The 19,928-nt window shown below is 40.6% G+C and overlaps 1 protein-coding gene across 4 annotated transcripts in view; it reads left to right on the top strand.

Annotated features, from left to right (window-relative positions):
* The window catches only part of Npr3 (natriuretic peptide receptor 3), a 68,295-nt gene extending 56,562 nt beyond the window's left edge, over positions 1-11,733 (top strand). Inside the window, exons 5-8 of one of the 4 annotated variants that reach the window (XM_046422277.2) lie at positions 1,443-1,537; positions 3,345-3,480; positions 5,370-5,454; positions 6,490-11,733. In XM_046422277.2, coding sequence (XP_046278233.1) covers positions 1,443-1,537; positions 3,345-3,480; positions 5,370-5,454; positions 6,490-6,601 — 428 coding nt within the window. In that variant the 3' untranslated portion in view covers positions 6,602-11,733. The other 3 variants (XM_046422276.2, XM_046422275.2, XM_046422274.2) reach the window with 3 other exon arrangements.
* Positions 11,734-19,928: the final 8,195 nt, after the last annotated feature.

Raw genomic sequence — 19,928 nt, 5'->3', positions numbered from 1 at the left:
CTCACACTACTCAATTGCTGCTTGTCTCAATTGCTACTTCCTCCCATGTACCTATAAAATCCCTGCTCTTTTACTGAATCCCTTCTCATTCTCCAACTCAATGAGCTAGTTCATTCTCTGAGAGATTGGGCATGGTCAGGTGTTTTCTGTCTGACCTCAAGCAAAGTAACAATAATAGTAATTATAAGATAAATACAGGATAAGCATCTTTAATTAAAATATCTGAAATTCAAAGTGCTCCAAAATCCGAAACTTTTTGAGTGCTGAAATGACACTGCAGGTGGAAAGTTCCTCACTGTGAAAGTTTGTTTCATGCACAAAGTTATTTAAAATATTATGTAAAATTAACCTTCTGGCTATGTGCATCAGATGTCTATGAAACATAAATGAATTTTCTGTTTAGATGTGAGTTCCATCCCTAAGATATCTCACATCTTATATGCAAGTGTTATAAAATATGCAAAACCCTGAAACCCAAAACATTTCTGGTCCCAAACATTTGGTAAAGAATCTCAATCTGTAGTATTAGCAATAGTGATAGTTATAACACCAGAAGGAAACACCTAACTTCTCTTAAATATGTGTCTGAGTGCTTTACCTGTTTTATCCCATGTCATCATCTCTCCTGCCCCTCGGGAGGGAAGTGTTATGATGCTTCTTTTACACTTGTGGTGACTGATACTCAGCGGGATAAGTGCCTTGCCCAAGGTCACAAAGGCAGGAAATGTTAATGCTGGAATTCAGTGCAAGCAGTTAGACTCTCGGGTGAGCCAGCTAAATCCCCAGTTCAGTCTGTCCCTCTCTTGAGCAGAGAATGTGTCTGATTGAAGTTGGCCTCAGCTGCCATACTAATTCAGCACCTAGTCACCTTCCAGACACGTGGATAAATAATGAGCCCATCAGGATAAAGAATAGTGCTTCAGCTATTGGTTCTGATGACTCATGAAGGAGCCCCTCTGCTTTCCTGTATAGGAAAGAAGCCTGTTTCAAGCATGTTCACGGGGTCTTGGGCCTGGAATGATTTTTCTTTGGTAACATTTGTCCAGTGATAATGGAACCTATGAAAAGGCTGTGAATGTACCCCACCTCCACTGCCTACTCAGCCATTTTTTTAGAAAAATTGATAAAAAACTCAGGAATAAGCATTCTGCTTTCAGGATTAGTCTTAATCTTTTTTTTTTTTTTAACCATACTCTCCAACGAAGATCATTTATTTCTCTTTCTTTTCATTTTTAAATGGAGAAATGTTAAGAATTTAGGAATGCAGACACAGATGAAATTACAATGTCTTTCCAAATGCCAACAAAAATGCCGAAGTCTGATGAGATTCCCTGTGGCATGAATTTGTTTAAAGAAATCCTCTCAATTCATTTTCTGGTTCTTCTTGGCAGACAGAGGTATTTTAAGTAACCAACCTGGAGTTCCTCACTTTTGTCCTGCAGGTATTGCTGGGCAGGTCTCCATAGATGCCAATGGAGATCGGTACGGGGACTTCTCTGTGATTGCCATGACGGACGTCGAAGCAGGGACCCAGGAGGTGAGCAAACGAGACTTCTGCATCCATAGCTCCTTCTGCACATGGGGACTCCAAGAGTGGATTTGTCCTGGTATCCAAAGCAGCCCTCAGATGCAAAGGAATTGAATACATGGGAGTTTCCAAGTAGGGAGAGCTCACTGTTGGTTGAGGGTATTGGGGAGGACATCAGGAAATGATTCCATGTTTATTCTCCTTGGGGAAATCCAAACTTTCAAGTGATCAAGAATCACATGGAGTCCTCTGCAACAGGGGCATTGGATGAAAGAGGTAAAGTGAAACTGTATTTGTCCCTTAGATTTTGAGATTTATGTGTGTGTGTGTGTGTGTGTGTGTGTGTGTGTGTGTGAGAGAGAGAGAGAGAGAGAGAGAGAGAGAGAGAGAGAGAGGTTATAAATTCTACACATGTTAATATTTCAGAAGATGGTATAGTTTCAGGATAGCATCTGAAGTGAAAAGATGAGTCTGATGCTTACTGGGGGTGTGAGCTCTCTATCTCAGTTTTCTCAGCTATAACACAAAAATCATAATAGCTTCCTTGCTAATCTCACAAGACTGTTGTGAGGACCAGATAAGACGAAACCTAGAAAAGTACCATACACACTTGGTAATAAATATGTGTATAAGAATTTTACAAACATGTGATGTTCCAGCAATTTAATGCCACTTCCCTGTGTTTCTTTGAAAGTTCTTGCCCAGGGTCATTGCTCTTGTTGCCCTTTATGGTCTTGGCATGTGGAAACTGTTGTTTTCTCCCTGTACAGATGTGCCTGGTCTTTGTGCAAGAGGCACAAGGCAGCCAGAATTACCTTCACTGCTTACCTTTTTGGTAGTTTGGGTCTCATCTGCAGTACAGTGTCCTCCTCAAGGAAAGGTGGGAAGTAATATTCCATCATGGTCCATTGTGAGGCTGCAGGTGTGGGAGTATAAGGAACTTGGTAACAGCTTGGTGCACATTAGTGATTGGTATTATTTTAGTAAGGATCTAGAACTCTTTTTATTGTGACCCCATGTAGCCTGTGAGAGCCTGCTGGGCCCCAGTCAGGAGAGAGAGAGAGAGGCTATCCCCAGCTGCCTAGAAGCCATGTGCCTGTGCCCAGACAAAAGAAAGACGAATTCTGAGAACCCAGTGGGAGGGTACTCCCAGATCCTGGCTTGGGGAGCTGGTTGGTCATCTTAACCAGAATCCAAGGGGTGACCCTGAAACTGAACCAGGAAAAAGTAACAGTTTTCTAGGACACAACTGAAAGAGTTCACGTTGGTAATGAGGATAGAAAAGGGGTGAATTTACTGGAGAGGAGAATGTGACCCCCAAAGGACTTGCCTTTCAACCGAATGAGGCAAAACAGGATGTTCTTAAAAGATACTATTTAATGCTTTAATTATATGCTAAACTAAATGAGGGGTAGCCTGGGTATTCAGTGACCCATGGCTTTCCTGCACTCCTCCCTGAGATTACTGGGGCCTTACAAATGGCTGATTGCGTGGCTGCTCTGTGGCAGGTAGGTGAAGCAATGTCCTGTCAGATGAGCAAGGAAAAGGCCAAGATCACTGTTTTTGTGTGGAGGGGAGAACTCTTCTCTTTTCACTTGGTAATGTAACTGCAGAATACCAGGGACAGCTCCTGCTGTCACTCCCGCAAGAGGTGAATTGATGTGAGGGGCTGTGTGGCTTCCTTGGTACTGGAGGCATTTAGTTCAGGCTGTGCATTTTTTGGGGTGGTAATGCAAGGCTGTGAGCTTAGTGTCTGTTTTGGAAACAGATACCTTTGACCTTTCCTTTTGTTAATTTTTTTTTTTCCTTTTTGTAGGTTATTGGCGACTACTTTGGAAAAGAGGGTCGTTTTGAAATGCGTCCTAATGTTAAATATCCTTGGGGCCCTTTGAAACTGCGAATAGATGAAACCAGAACTGTAGAGCATAGCAACGGCCCTCCTTGCAAATCGTGTAAGTTTAGAGACTTAATCTGCTGTGTGTTTCCTCTTCTCAGTCTCAGGATTGTGCGAAGTCTCACGTGCAGGTGTTCTGTGGAAGCTCCTGTTCTGAAATTTTCCATTTCTTTTTTTTTTTTTCCTTGATGTGATAAAGCACACGAGAACAGTTCACAAACTGGTGCTTATCTTTATTAGAGGCTTCTAGATCTTTCTTCTCTTCCATTCCTCTCTTCCAAAATAGTAGAAGCCTTCTCCTGGTTTTACATCTCTTATTGTAACCTTAGTTATTTGAGGTTTCCACTTTCAGGTGAAATCAAAATATCAATCACTAAACTCTGTGCACTTATTCATCTATCATAAGAGCATAACAAGTCTCATTTGGATTTTTGGTCTGTAGTTATCCTCCAACTCCTCAGAATCAAACAGATAGTGCCTTTTATTTATTTATTTTTATTTTTTTTTATTGGTTGTTCAAAACATTACAAAGCTCTTGACATATCATATTTCATACTTTAGATTCAAGTGGGTTATGAACTCCCATTTTTACCCAGTATACAAATTGCAGAATCACATCGGTTACACATCCACATTTTTACATAATGCCATATTAGTAACTGTTATATTCTGCTACCTTTCCTATCCTCTACTATCCCCCCTCCCCTCCCCTCCCATCCTCTCTCTCTATCCCATCTGCTGTAATTTAATTCTCTCCCTTGTTTTTTTTTTTTTAATTTTTTTCCTTTTCCCCTCACAACCTCTTATATGTAATTTTGTATAACAATGAGGGTCTCCTTGCCTTTTAAACACCTGAAAATTTAATAAATTGCCAAATAAGCATGAAACATTATCTATGAAAAGCCTCTGTACATAAATAGAGATGCAAATGGATATTTTTATGACTCATGTAGGAAGGAAAAGCATTAAAAACCATCATTTTAGACCCTTTACGGCCTGGTGATACAGAATCAGGTGGGGATCCATCTTTCAGGAAGGTTTATCATTTTAGGTGGATATACATACGCTCATTATTTTTTGGGCCCATTTGTTTTTCAAATTATAAAGTATGTCTATCCAGGCAATAATTATGGAAAGGAATCTAGGAAGAACTATATGTGCTAAGTTTCTGAAGTTAGTAGACCTGGCTCTGATTGCTTACCCTCATCACTTGCTGGTTTTTTTGACCCTCGGAGTATTCCATTAACTCTTTCAAAGCCTCACTTTCCCCATGTGTAAATGAAAGAAATGTGCCCAACTCTTAAGTCTTCTGTATGGGGACTAAATGAGACAATACTCCAAAGGCCTTATGTTAAATTCTGTATGTATGAGCTAGTTATTTATCATTTTTATATAACTAGGACACTACCAAACAGGATTATTTCAAATTATGATTCACCTTTTCACAGAGTTATATAGGACATTTTGACATGGAACTCTGGCTTTTGTGAGAGAATATCTAAAAACAGAACCCTGCCCCAGTGAATTTTTCACCAAATCTTCTAGCGCCTTTAAGTGTTACCATCCATCTGTGAAAAAAAAAAGAAGTGCTGGGTCAGCGCCGTGGTCCACCCAGTTGTCCTTGACTATCAACTCTAAAGAGTGTGGATATATCTGAAGTCTTTGGTTTCCAGTTTTCCTCAGATCCTTCTAGAATCTGTTTCGGTTGCCATTCTGCTCACTGTCTTGCAGCAGTATGTTTATCTAGTGCTTTCCCAAAAGCGTTTCCTAAGCTTTACACTAAGCAAGGAAACAAAGAAACCAGGATCTCCTAGGAACTTTCTTTCTTACAAAGAAAGGAAATTTTGCTTTGAGAGAGAGATTGAGAGATACTTTCCAATGAATGAAACTTTCATTTCTATCAGTTTCTCAAAATGATCCTTGATTGTCTGTTTCTTTTTCAAGCAGGTGGCCTAGAAGAATCAGCAGTGACGGGAATTGTTGTGGGGGCCCTTCTTGGAGCTGGTTTGCTAATGGCCTTCTACTTTTTCAGGTAGGAACAGTTTTATAAAGTCAAGAGTCACTCCCTTTACTGCCTCTGCCAATTATCCTTGCACAGTCCTCCTTGTGATTTGTCTATATCTTTCTTTCCCCCAGGAAACTTGGAGGTTTAAAGATCCAAGCTATTCTTTTAGTGTGACCTGGGCTTGATGGTCAGTGGGTTAACGAAGTGGGTACTGGGGTCACAAATTTCTGTTGTAATGACCCCCAACCCCTGGGGCCAGAGACCTGCTGTGATCCTTTGACCACAGATATTCTGACAAGCATTCCTGGCACTCACCAAAACCTATGAGTAGAGAGGGAATCTGGACAGAGGGTGCAAGGGACTTCCCCGTGTGCAGGCATCCTTCAATTCAGAAATAGGTGCCTGTGTTTGCCTTCCTCATGAGGAGAAGGAGTCTGAGCATTCCCTGCTCTCTGGCTGCTCTGTGCGCTGTACTTGGAGAACTCGCATGCTGGGTTACCACAGTGGCTAAGCCCCAAGCCCTGTAAAATTGTATTCTGTTCATGTGTCCAAGGTGCTGATTGCTTCACTCTGCAAGGCAGTCCATTCCTTTGTAATCTCTGACGGCTGGGTCTGTGACTTCTTTTTATGTCATCAGACCCAAGATTTCTTTACTTCTGCATGGAATTGTAACTCCCAGTGTGTGTGACCCTTTATGGAAACAATTGTACTCCTGTTCCTTTGGTCACAGTACCCTTCATCTGATGCTATCTGGAGCATATCCTGGGAATCAAGCAGCGCCTCTGTGGCAGAATGGACAAGACCTCACCCACAAGGCACCCAGGGAAGAAGGGGAAGGCTTGTTCTATGGTTTTTCGGAGAGCATGCCAATTTTTGTGCTTGAATAGAGACATAACGCCTTGGGGCACACTACTTTAATCTCTGACCAGGGTTTCATATTCTGTCACTTCTCATTTATCAAACCAAACCCAGATGTCCCTTGAGGGCATTCTCTGTAAGAGAAACCATAGTATTTTGTAGCCAGCGAGGTTTTATTACTACATTTACTTTCCCTTTACCCAGGAAGAAATACAGAATAACCATTGAGAGGCGAAACCAGCAAGAAGAAAGTAACATTGGAAAACATCGAGAGTTGCGGGAAGATTCCATCAGATCCCATTTTTCAGTGGCTTAAAAGAAGCCTTCCTCCCCGCCCACCCCCTCTGCTTGAGATTCTTAAGCTGGGATGAAAGACATCCATGGAACAGAAGGGGTGTTCTTGAAGAATTCATTCTTTTAAGCAGTTAGTCATTTTGTCTTAAAATTTCTTTAGAAGCTCAGGAACTGTTATTAATCACCATTGGCCTCCTAGCCTTTCATCTCATGACAAAGAAATATAAGGATATAACGTCACTCTGTTAAATGTTCATACTGCTTGGAGGGCATAGAATTAGACTTGTGTTTTTACAACCTGCTGTCTCCATATCTGGATGGTTTCTGGGGACATTTCACACAAGGATATAAAAATGTGGTTTTCTTAAATGAACTGTTTTGTAGCTAGAATAAAATCATTTTTATAAGTAGAATATTCTTGGAAAGAATTTAACACCCAATGAGAGGAAACTGTAATGAAAAAAAATTCGAGGTTGGAAATACAGTGTCCGTCTCTCTGGAGCTGGAGGACAGGTTGTGGTGGAGCAGGGCTCTGTCTAACGTCTACATTCAGGTCTGACTTCATATCTCGAGAAAGGATCCTCCCTGTCTCTCTCAGTGTCTCATAAAAGCTACTCTGGAAAGTTGTAAATATTAGTGAGGTAGGAGGGTTTTTACAAGAAAAGCAAGTCTGAAATGTTTCTTTCTTTTTTATGTAAAAAAACCTATTTCACACTAACATTTTATTTTTAAGTATTTTAATCTTATATTTTGGTATTAGAAAAATGTGTCTATTTTTTCATTTTGAAGATTAAATTTCACTTATATTTTAAATGAATGGGTAAAGTGTACAACAAATCAATGATGATGAAAGATACTTCTCTTCTGTTTCTATCTTGGCCAGATTGCTGCTTTAATCACAGAGAACTAGAACTGTATTCAGGTTATAGACACAGGAGTCATAAATTTCCGAAACCATTTTGCATTTTTGACTGTTTTAAGTGCAAATCATTTCAGGGTTATATCCCTTCCAATTCTGGCTAGATTATGAGTTTCAAGATCAGGAAGGAAAAGCTATTTAGAATTAAACAGAGTTTTATAAAGACAGGTAGCGGTTTTTCCTCAAGAACAACTAAACAGAGAGAGAATTTGACAGTAAGCACAGAAATGAGAAATTGAAAAAAACACATACATGATATTTGCCAAAATTCACAGTGGTGATTTTGGCTAAAAGAGGGCATCTAAATGTCCACCATGTCCGCTTGCAGTCAACTCCATAGAGCTTCATGGCCACCCCCTAAACACCTGTGTTAATGAGTGGGTTAGGTGCAGACATTAGGAATTTTGGAGAAGGAAAATAAGTACTTATTGGGTATCTGCTTTGCATCCATGATGGTGCACAGAGGATTACAGTGTGGGAAGATGGGTGGCTGTCTGATGAGTGTTCCATCTTATAGTTATGCAACCAGGGTTCTTCCTTAGCCACACTTTGAGGATCTGAAACATAGTTTTAAAAGTCATCTTCATATCTGTAAAGGCCACAGACAGGAGTCTGAACAGCTCCTCAGTGGTGGTGGTGGTGGTGGTGGTGGTGCGAAGGTGAGTGTGGAGGCAAGCTGAGTGGGTGCAGCATGTCCTTGTCCTTAGCCTGAGCGTGCTTCCCCAGGGGACTGCTCTGTGACTCACAATTCATCATCCTAAGGGAAGGAGTATTTCTGCATGGGCCAGTTTTCCCTCTATTGTTTAGAAAATGGGATGCAGGTTGCTGGGAGGGTGTGGAAGATGAATTAATAATAGTCACAGAAACAATGACAGTTGTAGGTCCCCATGCTGAATGCAAAGTAAAAAGTGCTGAATTCTAAAAACAGTGGGGGAAAAAAAGAAGTCAAGAAAAGCAAACTCCTGAAATCCAGATGTAGGAAGATTGAGAAGTAAAACACAGGAAAGCGATGTTTGATGGCTGTGGGGTCCCCAGAGCCAAAACAGAGGTGAGGAGGGATCACATCTACCTTAATTATGTGAATCAGAGAACTGATTTCTCTTTAACTCTTACTTTTCAATGGTGTTTTTCATATATTTTAGAGATATTAATTTTCTATTAATTTTTATTTGGTGAGAACATTTACCTTCCAAACCTAGGTGCTTATTACTCTACCTGGTTGTTGTCTTTGGTTATAAACACTTCTAATCTTTTAGTGTGCCCACAAACACCAACATTTTTAGAGTAAATATCTTTTTTTAATACTTCAGATAGAAAAGTAGTTCTAAATTTAATATTGTATCCCTAGTTAAGATCTTAAAGACAAGTGAGAATTTAATCTTTTAAAAATGGCAGGAACAGATCACAAGGTTTTTGGTATGTGGAAATCATTCTGGTTGCTTATTTACATCTCTATTGTTTTTTCTTCCTTGAAATCTTCATATGAATTACTCCATTAAGTTCTGAAAGCTCCCCAGTGGGAAACCTTTGCTAAAAGTATAGATGTTTGGCCCAAGGTTGCCCTGCATTAAGATCTCTAGAGGTTGTATTTTGGGACTTAAATTCCTAATTGTTAAGCAACATCTTGACAACTAGTCATTCATACTCTGCCAGTAGCCACAAATTATATAATAAAATAAATAGCGCTTTGGTTCTTAAAATAAAGTTTTACCCTGAAATCCAAGGTGTTCAGATTTCAAAAAGGATATTTTATCAGTATTCTTCATCTGGTCACATATAAGCTCACATTGATACAGGTCAAAATGAGCATATATTCTTTGATGTTAGAAATAAGTGTAGATTTTATGCCATTATTATTGTCTTAGATTTTGGAGGGTGGGAGAGGAACTCAGAAACAAAAACTTTCCCCACATGAACAACTTGTATCTGGAAAGAACTTCCTGCATACAGTCCATATTTTTCTGCAGCCTGATCACAGGTTTTATGAGGAAGCCCCTGGAAACTGCATTTGTCTGAAGAGTCATCAACTTGTTTTTCTCTGAACCACAGATATGGCTCCATAGGCTTTATAATAATTCTCTAAATGTCAGAAGCCACATTTAATGGAGGGAGGGCAGAAATGTTTGGAAAGAACAAATGCCTCCTTTTCTCCTTCCTAAAGTTCAAAGACTTTTGCTTTGGAGTGCCAATCACGTCTCCCTGTTCACAGGCTTTGAGGACCATTAATTAGCTCAAGGCCCATGTGCTTTCTTTGCCCCTATCATCACTTTTCTTCTGGTTGGGACCGATTTGGGGCCTAAGATCTGCTGTGGGCAGTGAAAATCAAGGCCAAGGTAGACCTCACACACAGACAGCCGTGGATTCAGAATTAGGTCCAGTGGCATCGTCGCCTTCCTGTAAGTGGGCACATGCTGGCTATTTACAGAAGTCTCTTCAGGAGACTGAGTGGAATACTAGGCCACCAGTATTAAGGGAGTGTTCATAAATTGGAAGGAGCAAGTGTCTGTGTTTTGGGGACACAAAGAACTCTGATGCTGAATGGATGCAGTCCTCAAGGCAAACGCCAACCTAAATTAGGCTCCTTGATCTACGTATCATGGGTTTTGTTTAGTTACACCCTGTGGTTCAGGGCCTCCTAAGGAAGCTGGTAATGAGTTCAATTTCTCATTCAGTGGAAAAAACTGAAACTGTTTAAAAACACAGGATATGTTTAGGGGCAGCTTGGAAACAGAGGGAATGAGATGGTGATATTCAGAGGGATGAGTTTCTTTTTCAGTTTGTCTTAGAATTGAAGAATAACCAACAATTTAGTCCCTCTCCAATGGCCACACTCAGTAGGCACTTCATCCACCAACAGAAATGGAAGAGTGTAGCTTTGCAGGCTGTCACTGTCTTTACACCCCAACCCCACCCTCCATCCGTTTTGGCTGAAGGTATGTCAGCAAGTGGGAACTTGTGAACAGGCCTCTGTACATCCTTAGAGGGAAAATGGCAAAATAATGCTGGTTATAAGAAGGTAGCTGGCTTTTCATCAGAACCCTATACTAACTAGACCACACATGCCCCTCACAGTTCAAGCCTGTGATGTGCATCAACTCCAACAAGCCTGACTTTGGTTTTCAGCATGCAGATTTCACAAATATCTCTTGCAGGCATTACCCCACAGATCGACTGTAGAATTAAAATAACTTTCAAAAGGTGCTGGGTTGAGTTTGTTCAAATTTCTCATTAACCACTAATGTCACTTCATACCAAAGGCAAAGCATGCTACACCAGATGATGCTGTTATGTTCATGTTATAAGATACTTCAAACACCGTGGAAGGGTTTCAGTAGGAACCGAGTCTCAGAAGCAAAAAAATCCATATATTATAATAGCTCTTTGATGTGTCAGGTGTAGGACGATTCCTAGTGGAGAGATTTGAACAAGTAGAATAAAATGTTTCATTGCTTTGATTCATGTTTGAAGACTTAAATTTCTATGCACAAGGAAGAAAGAGTCCACTTACTACACAATGTGTAAATTGTGTAAATTACAACGCAAACTACCAAATTATTTTTCATTTGCTATTAGAACAAATCTGTTAAAATACATAATTAATATTGGACAGAGAAGGCTAGGAAAGGGGCGAGTTTGGATTTTGAAATGGGGTGCCTTATTTATTAGTCAATGCCAAGATCTGAAAATGTTCAGTGTAATGTAAGACAGCAAGAAGTGCCCCCTCAACAGCATGGAGATGCTGTGAGTTTGCAGACTGATATATCCGGGAAGGGGAGCTTTGTTCCCTGTGCATTAATGAAACCAAGAAGATATAGGATAGATATAGTTGAGTATCAATTCTGTGGCCCTTGTCTCCTAGACCATATCATACATTGTTAACATAAATATAGCACTACCAACCAACACAATCTACTACAAATCTGGTAGAGAAGTAAAAGTGAAAGCTGCACAAGCCACACACAATTTATTATTCTAATGTAAGTAGAACTATCTGCATATAATGTGATTTAATTTATTGTTGTTTTGTGTAGAAAATGAGAATTAATGACTGTGGATATAACCCGTTTTGTATAATATATTTTATTTCTGGTGCAAACTGGTCATTTAAAATACCTACTTCATTTTGTGTTTGGATATAAATGTGTATGTGTTCTTGTAAATGTTTATATTAAGCAAGAATGCCACGTACTCAGAGTATAACAATGTGTTCTCATTAAAAAAATACAACCACAGAAGCCTTTCCCTGTGTATAATTCAACCAACATACACTGCACACATCCATATGTGGATAATCTGTTTTCTACCCTTTGAGGGCTTTCTATTTTAGGATTAGTTTAAGTGGAAGATCAGTCAATGGGCCTGATGGATGTTTGAATGATACCCATGAAAGGACTCAAGAATTTCTGCTCAGCAAAGGGAAATTTAAAGAAATAAGAATATTTTATTTAAATAAGGGACAGACCTTGAATTAGCAGGTAAAGGAAGAAAGCTTCATGAATAATAACCACTCTCTTGAGTCTGTGCAGATGGAGAACACTCATGGTTCCAGTTGACCTCATTGACTCATGCTATTATGTCCATCTTCCACTTTAAAGAGATTACAGTCTATTTTGTCATTCTCAAGAGCTCCCCATGTTCCTGAGTATTAAGCAGAGTAACTGACCTCTAGCACCTTTAGCTGTCTCTGGGTGGCTTCACTTTCTGAGAAGTTACTTATTACTTCCTTTAAATACGTAGCAAGTCCTATGGTTGGAGCAATCATCCCCTGGTCCTGCTGCTGTCACCACTGAGGTCCCCATCATCAACACCACAGCTTCCACTTATACTGTGTCCACATTTGATATTCTGCAGCTTCCATGACTCTCCTAATCTCAAAAAAGCTCTACTTTATTTGGGGACATTAGTCATCTCAGGGGTTATGATGGGTTTGTGTGTGTGTGTGTGGGGGGGTGGGGCGGGTCTACAGATGGATTTTGTTGGGCAATGTTTAGAAAAATATGGAATTTGAATGTCTTAGCATGGGGAAAGTGCTCTCCAATTTTCCCAAGTTCCTACTCTCCCAATGTTCTTAGATCCAGACTTCTTCACTAATTTCTATGACAAACTTGGGGCTTGCAAACTCGTAAGTATGGCTAACTGGGCAAACTTGGGGCCATGTGCCATCTCTCTTCTTGTCACATATTCTTTTAGCATCACAGATTTCAATCTGCCTATGTCCAAAGAATTCCCTGGCAGTGTAGATTCATTTCTCTCCCTTTGGCTTCTTGGTTAAATACTGACCCCAAAGCAAAATATTTCCTCCACAAAGAACTATTACTCAAAAAACTCCCAAGGGTTCTGCAATGTTAATACTCACTTCATAATGTTTCTGTTTTCTGAAACTAGATTTTCTTAAAACTGGGATATTCTTCAATGGTTTCCCGTAATAAAAGCCATAGAGCTTCAATCCTGCTCTTCCATGGGCCAGCTCTGTGACTTCCACACACCACAGGACCATTTGGAGCCTCAGTTTTCTCCTTTGTACAGTTATAAGGATACTAATTCCTTTGTGGGATTTTGGGGCAGTGCCTAATATGTATCAAAACAGGAAGCCATGAAGATCTTCATGAGGGAAACCCTACAAGTGCCCCTCGACTTCCTGGGCTCTTTGGATCAAGATTGGCTCATTACTAAGGCTCTGAGGGCTTATTTTTCATGACCATAGAGCAGATTCACATCCTTTCCAATCCTTACCCTTATTCCATAGCCGAGGACACGAGGAATACACAAGGTTGTGGGGGTGGGCCCCTAGCAAGGGGCTCAAGTGGATAAAGCACGGATCTTCTGCTGTGTGCTGGCCTAAGCCCTGTGTCTCACACAATCATCACCACCGCCCTGTGAACCTGCCACTGTGGTCATCTCTGAGACATGGAGTGGTTAGATAACTCACCCTGGTCATCTACCCAGGAAATGATAGAGCCAGGGTGTGAGAATAGGGACTGTAGCCCAAGAGCCCAGGGCCCTGTCTGCTAAGTACACGCCTTACCCCTTGTTTTGTATCCCAGTGACTTAGAAATTTCTATTGGTAAATCCCTGATTGCTGGTTCTTTTAAGGCCCACACAAAACCTGTGTGCTAGGCCAGATTTCTAATAGATCATCTCTATTCTTCTTTGAGAAATCTCTCATACTCTGACTATAGTCAAATGATTAACAAGTCACCCTCAGACCTAAACCATTGGTAAAACAAGCATCTCTTTCCTTGGAAGATTTTCATAGCTTCCCCCCCACCCCATTTTTTGGTCTTATAGCTAAATATTCTATTCTATTTATTTATTTTTTATTTTTTTCTAATTATAACTGACAATAGAATGCATTTTGACACATCATACATAAATGGAGTATAATATCTCATTTTCCTGATTGTACATGATATATAATTTTTCATAGTTTTTCTTCAAAATGTTGAGAAATGTTTTAACCAAATGTTTCTCAAAATGTTTTAACTGTAATTATAAGCAGCTTCTATGGCAAAACATCTTGATTTCTTATTTTAATAATGGCAATAATGATAGTGATAGTAATGTGCCGACACTTCAGAGGTAGATCATTCTAAACTATGGAATGGAACTTTTCTTTCCTTCTTTCTTTCTTTCTTTCTTCCTTCTCTCTCTCTCTCTCTCTCTCTCTTCTCTGTAAGCCTTTTCTAAACTTAGCTGCTGTGGCTTAAGAGAAAAATAGAAAAGCCCAAATCCTGCACATCAGTATGAGTTCTTTTTGCATTTTATTCTCATTTCTACACAGCCATGATCCTGTATCTTCTCATTCAAGTAAGCCTTGGCTCGAAGCTATTTTTAGATCTTATTTAAAAATTAACTGGCATTCTCTGGTTCCTCTCCATCATATAAAAGAAATGAAATCCTCTGGTGGTGTGCTGGAGCTGACCCACACCAGCTTATGAGAACAAATGCTGAAGTCTTCAGGAATTTTGTGAGCTGGTTGATCAACAAGCTTTTCTTAAAAAAACAAAATTACAAAAACCTCCATTAAATTTGTGAAAAATCAAGGTAATAAAAATTCAAAATATTATTTGCTGCTTATTTGACTATGTTTTCCTATGACTATGCTGTGGAGTTTTTTTTTTTTTTTTTTTTTTTTTACTTTTACTGTGGAAATACCTTCCTTATCTCAGTGTGTGCTGTGTATTTCTTCCCAACTCTGTGTCCAGTGATGTCACACTGGTGTCTTGGAATTGGTGCAAGTATTTATGTCATGGGAACCAACAAATGCTATACAACAGGGCACATTCCCTGCAGACCTGGTGGTTAGGGATTGAGCAGAAAACTGCTGTCCACCATTCTCTTTTTGTTAGGTGGACACAACTCAACCCATCAATGACACTTGTATTTCACAGATAAGGAGATTGATATTCTGAGATGTTAGGTGATCTGTTCAAAGTCTTACATATTACAAACAGTAAACCCAGGACTGGACCCCAGGGCTTCAAAACCCTACCTAGTGATCCTTACGTTAGAGAATGAGGGATACCCTAAAAGAAGCCTTGGGTTTCAGGAGAAGCTTCCCAGCTTCATGATGCCTCTGTTGTGAGGGTCTGCCAGAAGATCAAAGATTTTGATTCCTGTAACAGACATCCTTAAAATATCAAAGGACTTTGGTGGCCTCAATTGAAAATCCTACATTGTTATCTCACCAGAAACCCTCAGTATTTTAGTGAGATTAGTGTGTGCACTGCTACTTGGTGATGCTAAAAGATGAGAAATATTAGGAGTCTGACAGTTGGAAGCTTTTCTGTGAATCTGCCAGGCCTCTAACTTCCTGAGTTTATAGTGCCCTCCCCACACCACACAGCACACAGGGCAAAGTTGGAAACATGATAAAAAGTCTAGAAAACCAAAATTCAGTGCAAAGTGATTGAGTCACTTTGCATAGGTCTTCCATGTAAGCTGAGTCCAAACCTTTCTGACATTTGAAATACGATATTTGTAATGCAGAACTAATCTAAGTGCATTCATATCAGAGAAATTTTTACAGGCTTCCTTGAGTAATGACTACAATTTCCTTAGAAAATTTAGATTCAGCCTGAGCCTTCATTTTGGAAACCATTTGTCTTAACTATACAATCCTCAGAGGTCAGCCATAGTCTTTAAAAAAATACTCTTATAGAATATTGAGTGTTTCTTAATAAGTGTTTCTTAATTTTATTCACATAAAATTTATAAAATGAATTGATAATATGACTTGGCTCCTATTTCTAGGATATCCTTGGCCTAGTCCAGCTACCATCCTCACACTGACATTTTTCTCTCTCACCTCCCTGGCCAGACATGCTCAGTGTCTCCATAAACATCACATATGTGCTTCCAGAATATTTCTACTCAAAATATTGTTTTACACCCAACATCTCACAACTCAAACTTCATTTTCTACCTTAGAAACTCAGGTACATTGAAAATGTTTCCCTCAACAACCACAACAGTGCAAAAACTTGAGGGTCTAGCGGCAATGTTATGCTAAATAAAGAAGGGCAGAGAACATTCTCCTTGCCATGCCGTAGACTTGGGTTTTCAAGTTGCAACCCTTGATTTTCTAAACTATGAGTGATGCTTTCTTCTATACAGATGAAGGACTGTGAAAGGAAAGAAAGGGGAACGATTCCATCTAGGGCTTCATCAGAATCCAGGGCTTCATCGACCTCTGGAGAGTTTGTGGCCAGTGTAGAGACATTATGTTGTTTAGCACAGAACATACAATGAAGAAAAGAGAAGATCTTTCCAGACAGATTTCCTACTACTGTGCTCATAGTGCTGTAGAAGATACAGAGTCCGGGCATGTCCTTGCTCACTGGAAGCCACCCTCTCCCACTTCACTATATTCACTGAAGAGGGTTCCTGAAGTGAGCTGGACTTCTCACCCCTTGCTTGGAAAGCCCACGATAACTCAGCTGTACTGGTCAGTCCCCACAGGCTTCATTCTTTAAGTCGCTTTTGAACATGCATGGGAGACATTCCTGCAGCCTACTTAGGAAACTATTTCTTGAGGAACGATCATCACATTTCTGAAAAATTATGATGGCAGCTGATCCAAAATCTTGGCCTTGAACTCCAGCCAATGTTTTCTTGACTCCAATGTGTCCTGCCAAAACAAAGTAATTGCACAGCTGACAGAACCTCTCTTGTTACCTCTTAGGAATGACCATAATTTACAGCCGGCAATGCCGATGGGGGTCTCCCGGTGAATACACAGCTACTCTGATGCATGTCAGTGAGTCATCTCAGGGCTGACTGACCTTCTCATATTCACCTTCTCAGGGAAACACGGAATTCCTTGTTTGTGGAGAAAGAAAAGCCAGATCAGGAGCTCTGGTCTTACTGGTCGCATGCGCTCCTTTCCCCTTCCAAGTGCCTGCTGGTTCACTGCCCTAAGAGTTTGCTGCCATTTCCTCTGAACTCAAATTCATCTCCCAGGTGCTGGTCCCGGACTTGAGGTGGCCAACACCAGGCTGTCCCTATGGAGATTTGTTGAAGGACGGGCATCATGTTTGGCTTTAACAAAAGGCAAAGTCCTTCTTTCTAAAAGGAAGAATTGTTTCATTCTCTGAGAGAATATTTTAAGATTTACTATTTTTTAAGGCAAGGTAGATTCTGGGCTCAGACTATTTGGGGTTATAGATCCCAGAATCTAGAAGCCTTGGAATGGGGCAGGCAGGGAGAGCAGAAGATGTACATCTGAACCTCATGGGCCCAGGCAGCGCATGAGAACAGAAAATTCTAAATCATGAAATGCTGCCACTGCTGAAGGGTCCTGAGGATCTGTTATTGTAGTTATGGGGCTTAAAATGTCCTCCACTTTCTAATAGAGATAAGTGTATCCAGAAGATGCACTGAGGTAAGTTCACTGTATTCTTCCTCAGGACCGGCCAGTAGGAAGAAAGATCTGCAGCTGGTTTCAACCAGGAAAATAGAAGTCCTCTGGGGTCACCCAAGACAGACACTCCTCGTGGCAAATTTTCTATGAAACATTCATTCTGTTTCTGCATGGCGGTTAAGCCCAACTTATGAATTCTGAAAACTGGCAAACTGTCCCCCTCATACCTAGGGCAGTGACCCTCTGGCCCATGCTCTTATCACTCATGTGTGCTAAGACCTAAAATTTGGGGCTCCTGGAGTTTTCCATTAATTTTCCGGCAAGATCAGCTATGCATTTAAAAGGATGTTTGTTAGTGTTTATCCAGTGTGTTGTAGGTGAACATTCCCAGGTATTCACATTCACGAAGTCTTCATCACTGGGGTAATCGGAATGAGTTCCACAATGGACGTCCTCTCGCACCATTAATAGGAAGTGTCAGGCATGGTGCAGTCCTGAATCATGGTCTGAGAGGTAAAATGAGTTTTCCTGTGGAGTCATCTGGAGCTTTGTGATGGGTATATTGGGTCACATTTGGCTGTGGGGCTCCTGGGTCTGGTGCCTGGACCACTTGATTGAGCCTGAGCCTTCTATTGGTTCAACTTCCCACCTGGCGCCTGCCTGTTCGTGTCTCCAGGCTGGACTACTGGTCTCTGCTTCTTGGGCTCTGACCACAGACTGCCTTATGTTCAGTTCTTTTTTGCCTTGTCTTTTCTCTCTTCCTGTTTTTGAACCATTGCCATGCTCTGGTCTGCAGAAACATGCATAGCCTTCTTTGGATGACCCACCTGACCCCAGGCCTCCCGCAGGCTGAACCCACTCTTGAGTTTTAGTTTCTGGTTGTTGTATTTTCTCTTGGTCCTTGACAGAGGCAAATAACACCTAGATTCTGCTTTGAATGTTCAAGTAGTATATAGAAGAGAAGAAGTATATAGAAGAGAGAGTGCATCTGTGGTACCAAGAAATACAGATCTTCCAAATCATTTGGGACGAGGAGACCTCAAATTAGCAAAAAGGAGAACTTACATAAGTCTGCTGAGGAAAAACCTATATCAACCCTTGAGCTTCTCACAAATTTTGGAGGTCACACAGCAATACATTCTTGATCTCCCACTAACTTTGATCTCGATACACCTCTGACATGTGGGTTATAAAGATAACAGCTGCCTAGGTTACTTTTCAGGGACTTGAAAATGCTTTTGCTGAAAACACAGACTCTTCCCTTGGGTCTGCAGATGTCCAGTGGGTGACTGGAATGAGTGAAAGGCCTGGCGTCTGCCTTCATATTGTGTCTGCCTCTTTTACTGCCTTAACTTTTGGGCGAGAGCCCTACTCAGCTCTGTGTGTAGACGTGTTAAACAGTTGAGAAATGTTTTGTCTGGATCTACAACATAGGGAAGCTAGACTTGCCTAGCTTCTCTTCTCCCTATTCAAGGTCAGAAACACCTACCAGTTGTTATGATCAGAAGCACCAGACCTTGAAAGGAGTGAAAAGAGGTGGTATTTGAGTTCTCAGAAACTCTATTCCCAAGAATAGTCTTCCCCCTTTTTAGCCTCTCTCTCTCCCTCATTATTGCTATCCTGTACCTGTAGACCCTCCACCCCCCTGGAGTTGGGAAGTTGATTTGTAAGCAGAATTGCCACTTCTCCACTTTTTGGCAGCTGAGTAAAGATCTCCTTTCTCTGCAACATTCTTCTCTTTGACTTTGGTTTTTCTATGGAATGAGCTTCCAGATCTCAGGAACAATACCTCTTGCATTCTCAGGTTATTATTTTGGCTGTATCTTTATTTACACTTTGTAGCCCAAATAGTGCCTAGTTTCTGGGAGGCACAGGCAATCTAGACCCTCTAACACTCTGTATTCCTCCCCCAACTCATTTTTCTGTTGTTTATGAGGACATCTTCAACCCAGTCTTTCCTGAAGTTAATTGCCAGTGAAGGTATTGGTGATGCTTCCTCTCTCTCTTTCTCTCTCATTATGTTAAGTATAACATAAAATTTACCATCTTAACCATTTTTAAAGTTCTTTAAAAAATTTGTTCTAATTAGTTACACATGACAGTAGAATGCATTTTGACACATAGTACACAAATGGAGCGCAACTTCTCATTTCTCTGGCTGAATATGATGTAGAGTCATGCCAGTAGTGCAATCATACACATATATAGGTAATAATGTCTGTCTCATTCCACTGTCCTTCCCATCCACACATGCCCTCCCCTTCCCTCACTCCCCTCTGCTCAATCCAAAGTTCTTTCATTCTTCCCCACCCACCCACACCCCATTATGGATTAGCATCTGATTATCAGAGAATACAGTCAGCCTTTGGTTTTTTGAGTTTGGCTTATTTCACTTAGCATGATATTCTCCCACTCTATCCATTTACCTGCAAATGCCGTAATTTCATTTGCTGAGTAATATTCCATTGTGTATATGTACCATATTTTCTTTATCCTTTCATCTGATGAAGGGCATCTAGGTTGGTTCCATAGTTTAGCTATTGTGAATTGGGCAGCTATAAACATTAA

The sequence above is a fragment of the Marmota monax genome, unplaced genomic scaffold (genome assembly GCF_021218885.2).
Source record: "Marmota monax isolate L192 unplaced genomic scaffold, Marmota_monax_Labrador192_F-V1.1 WCK01_AAM20220418_F8-fsc00077, whole genome shotgun sequence".
Classification (NCBI taxonomy): Eukaryota; Metazoa; Chordata; class Mammalia; order Rodentia; family Sciuridae; genus Marmota; species Marmota monax.
The sequence above is the reverse complement of the archived record's forward strand: the minus strand, read 5'-3'. Positions and strand labels throughout refer to the sequence as shown.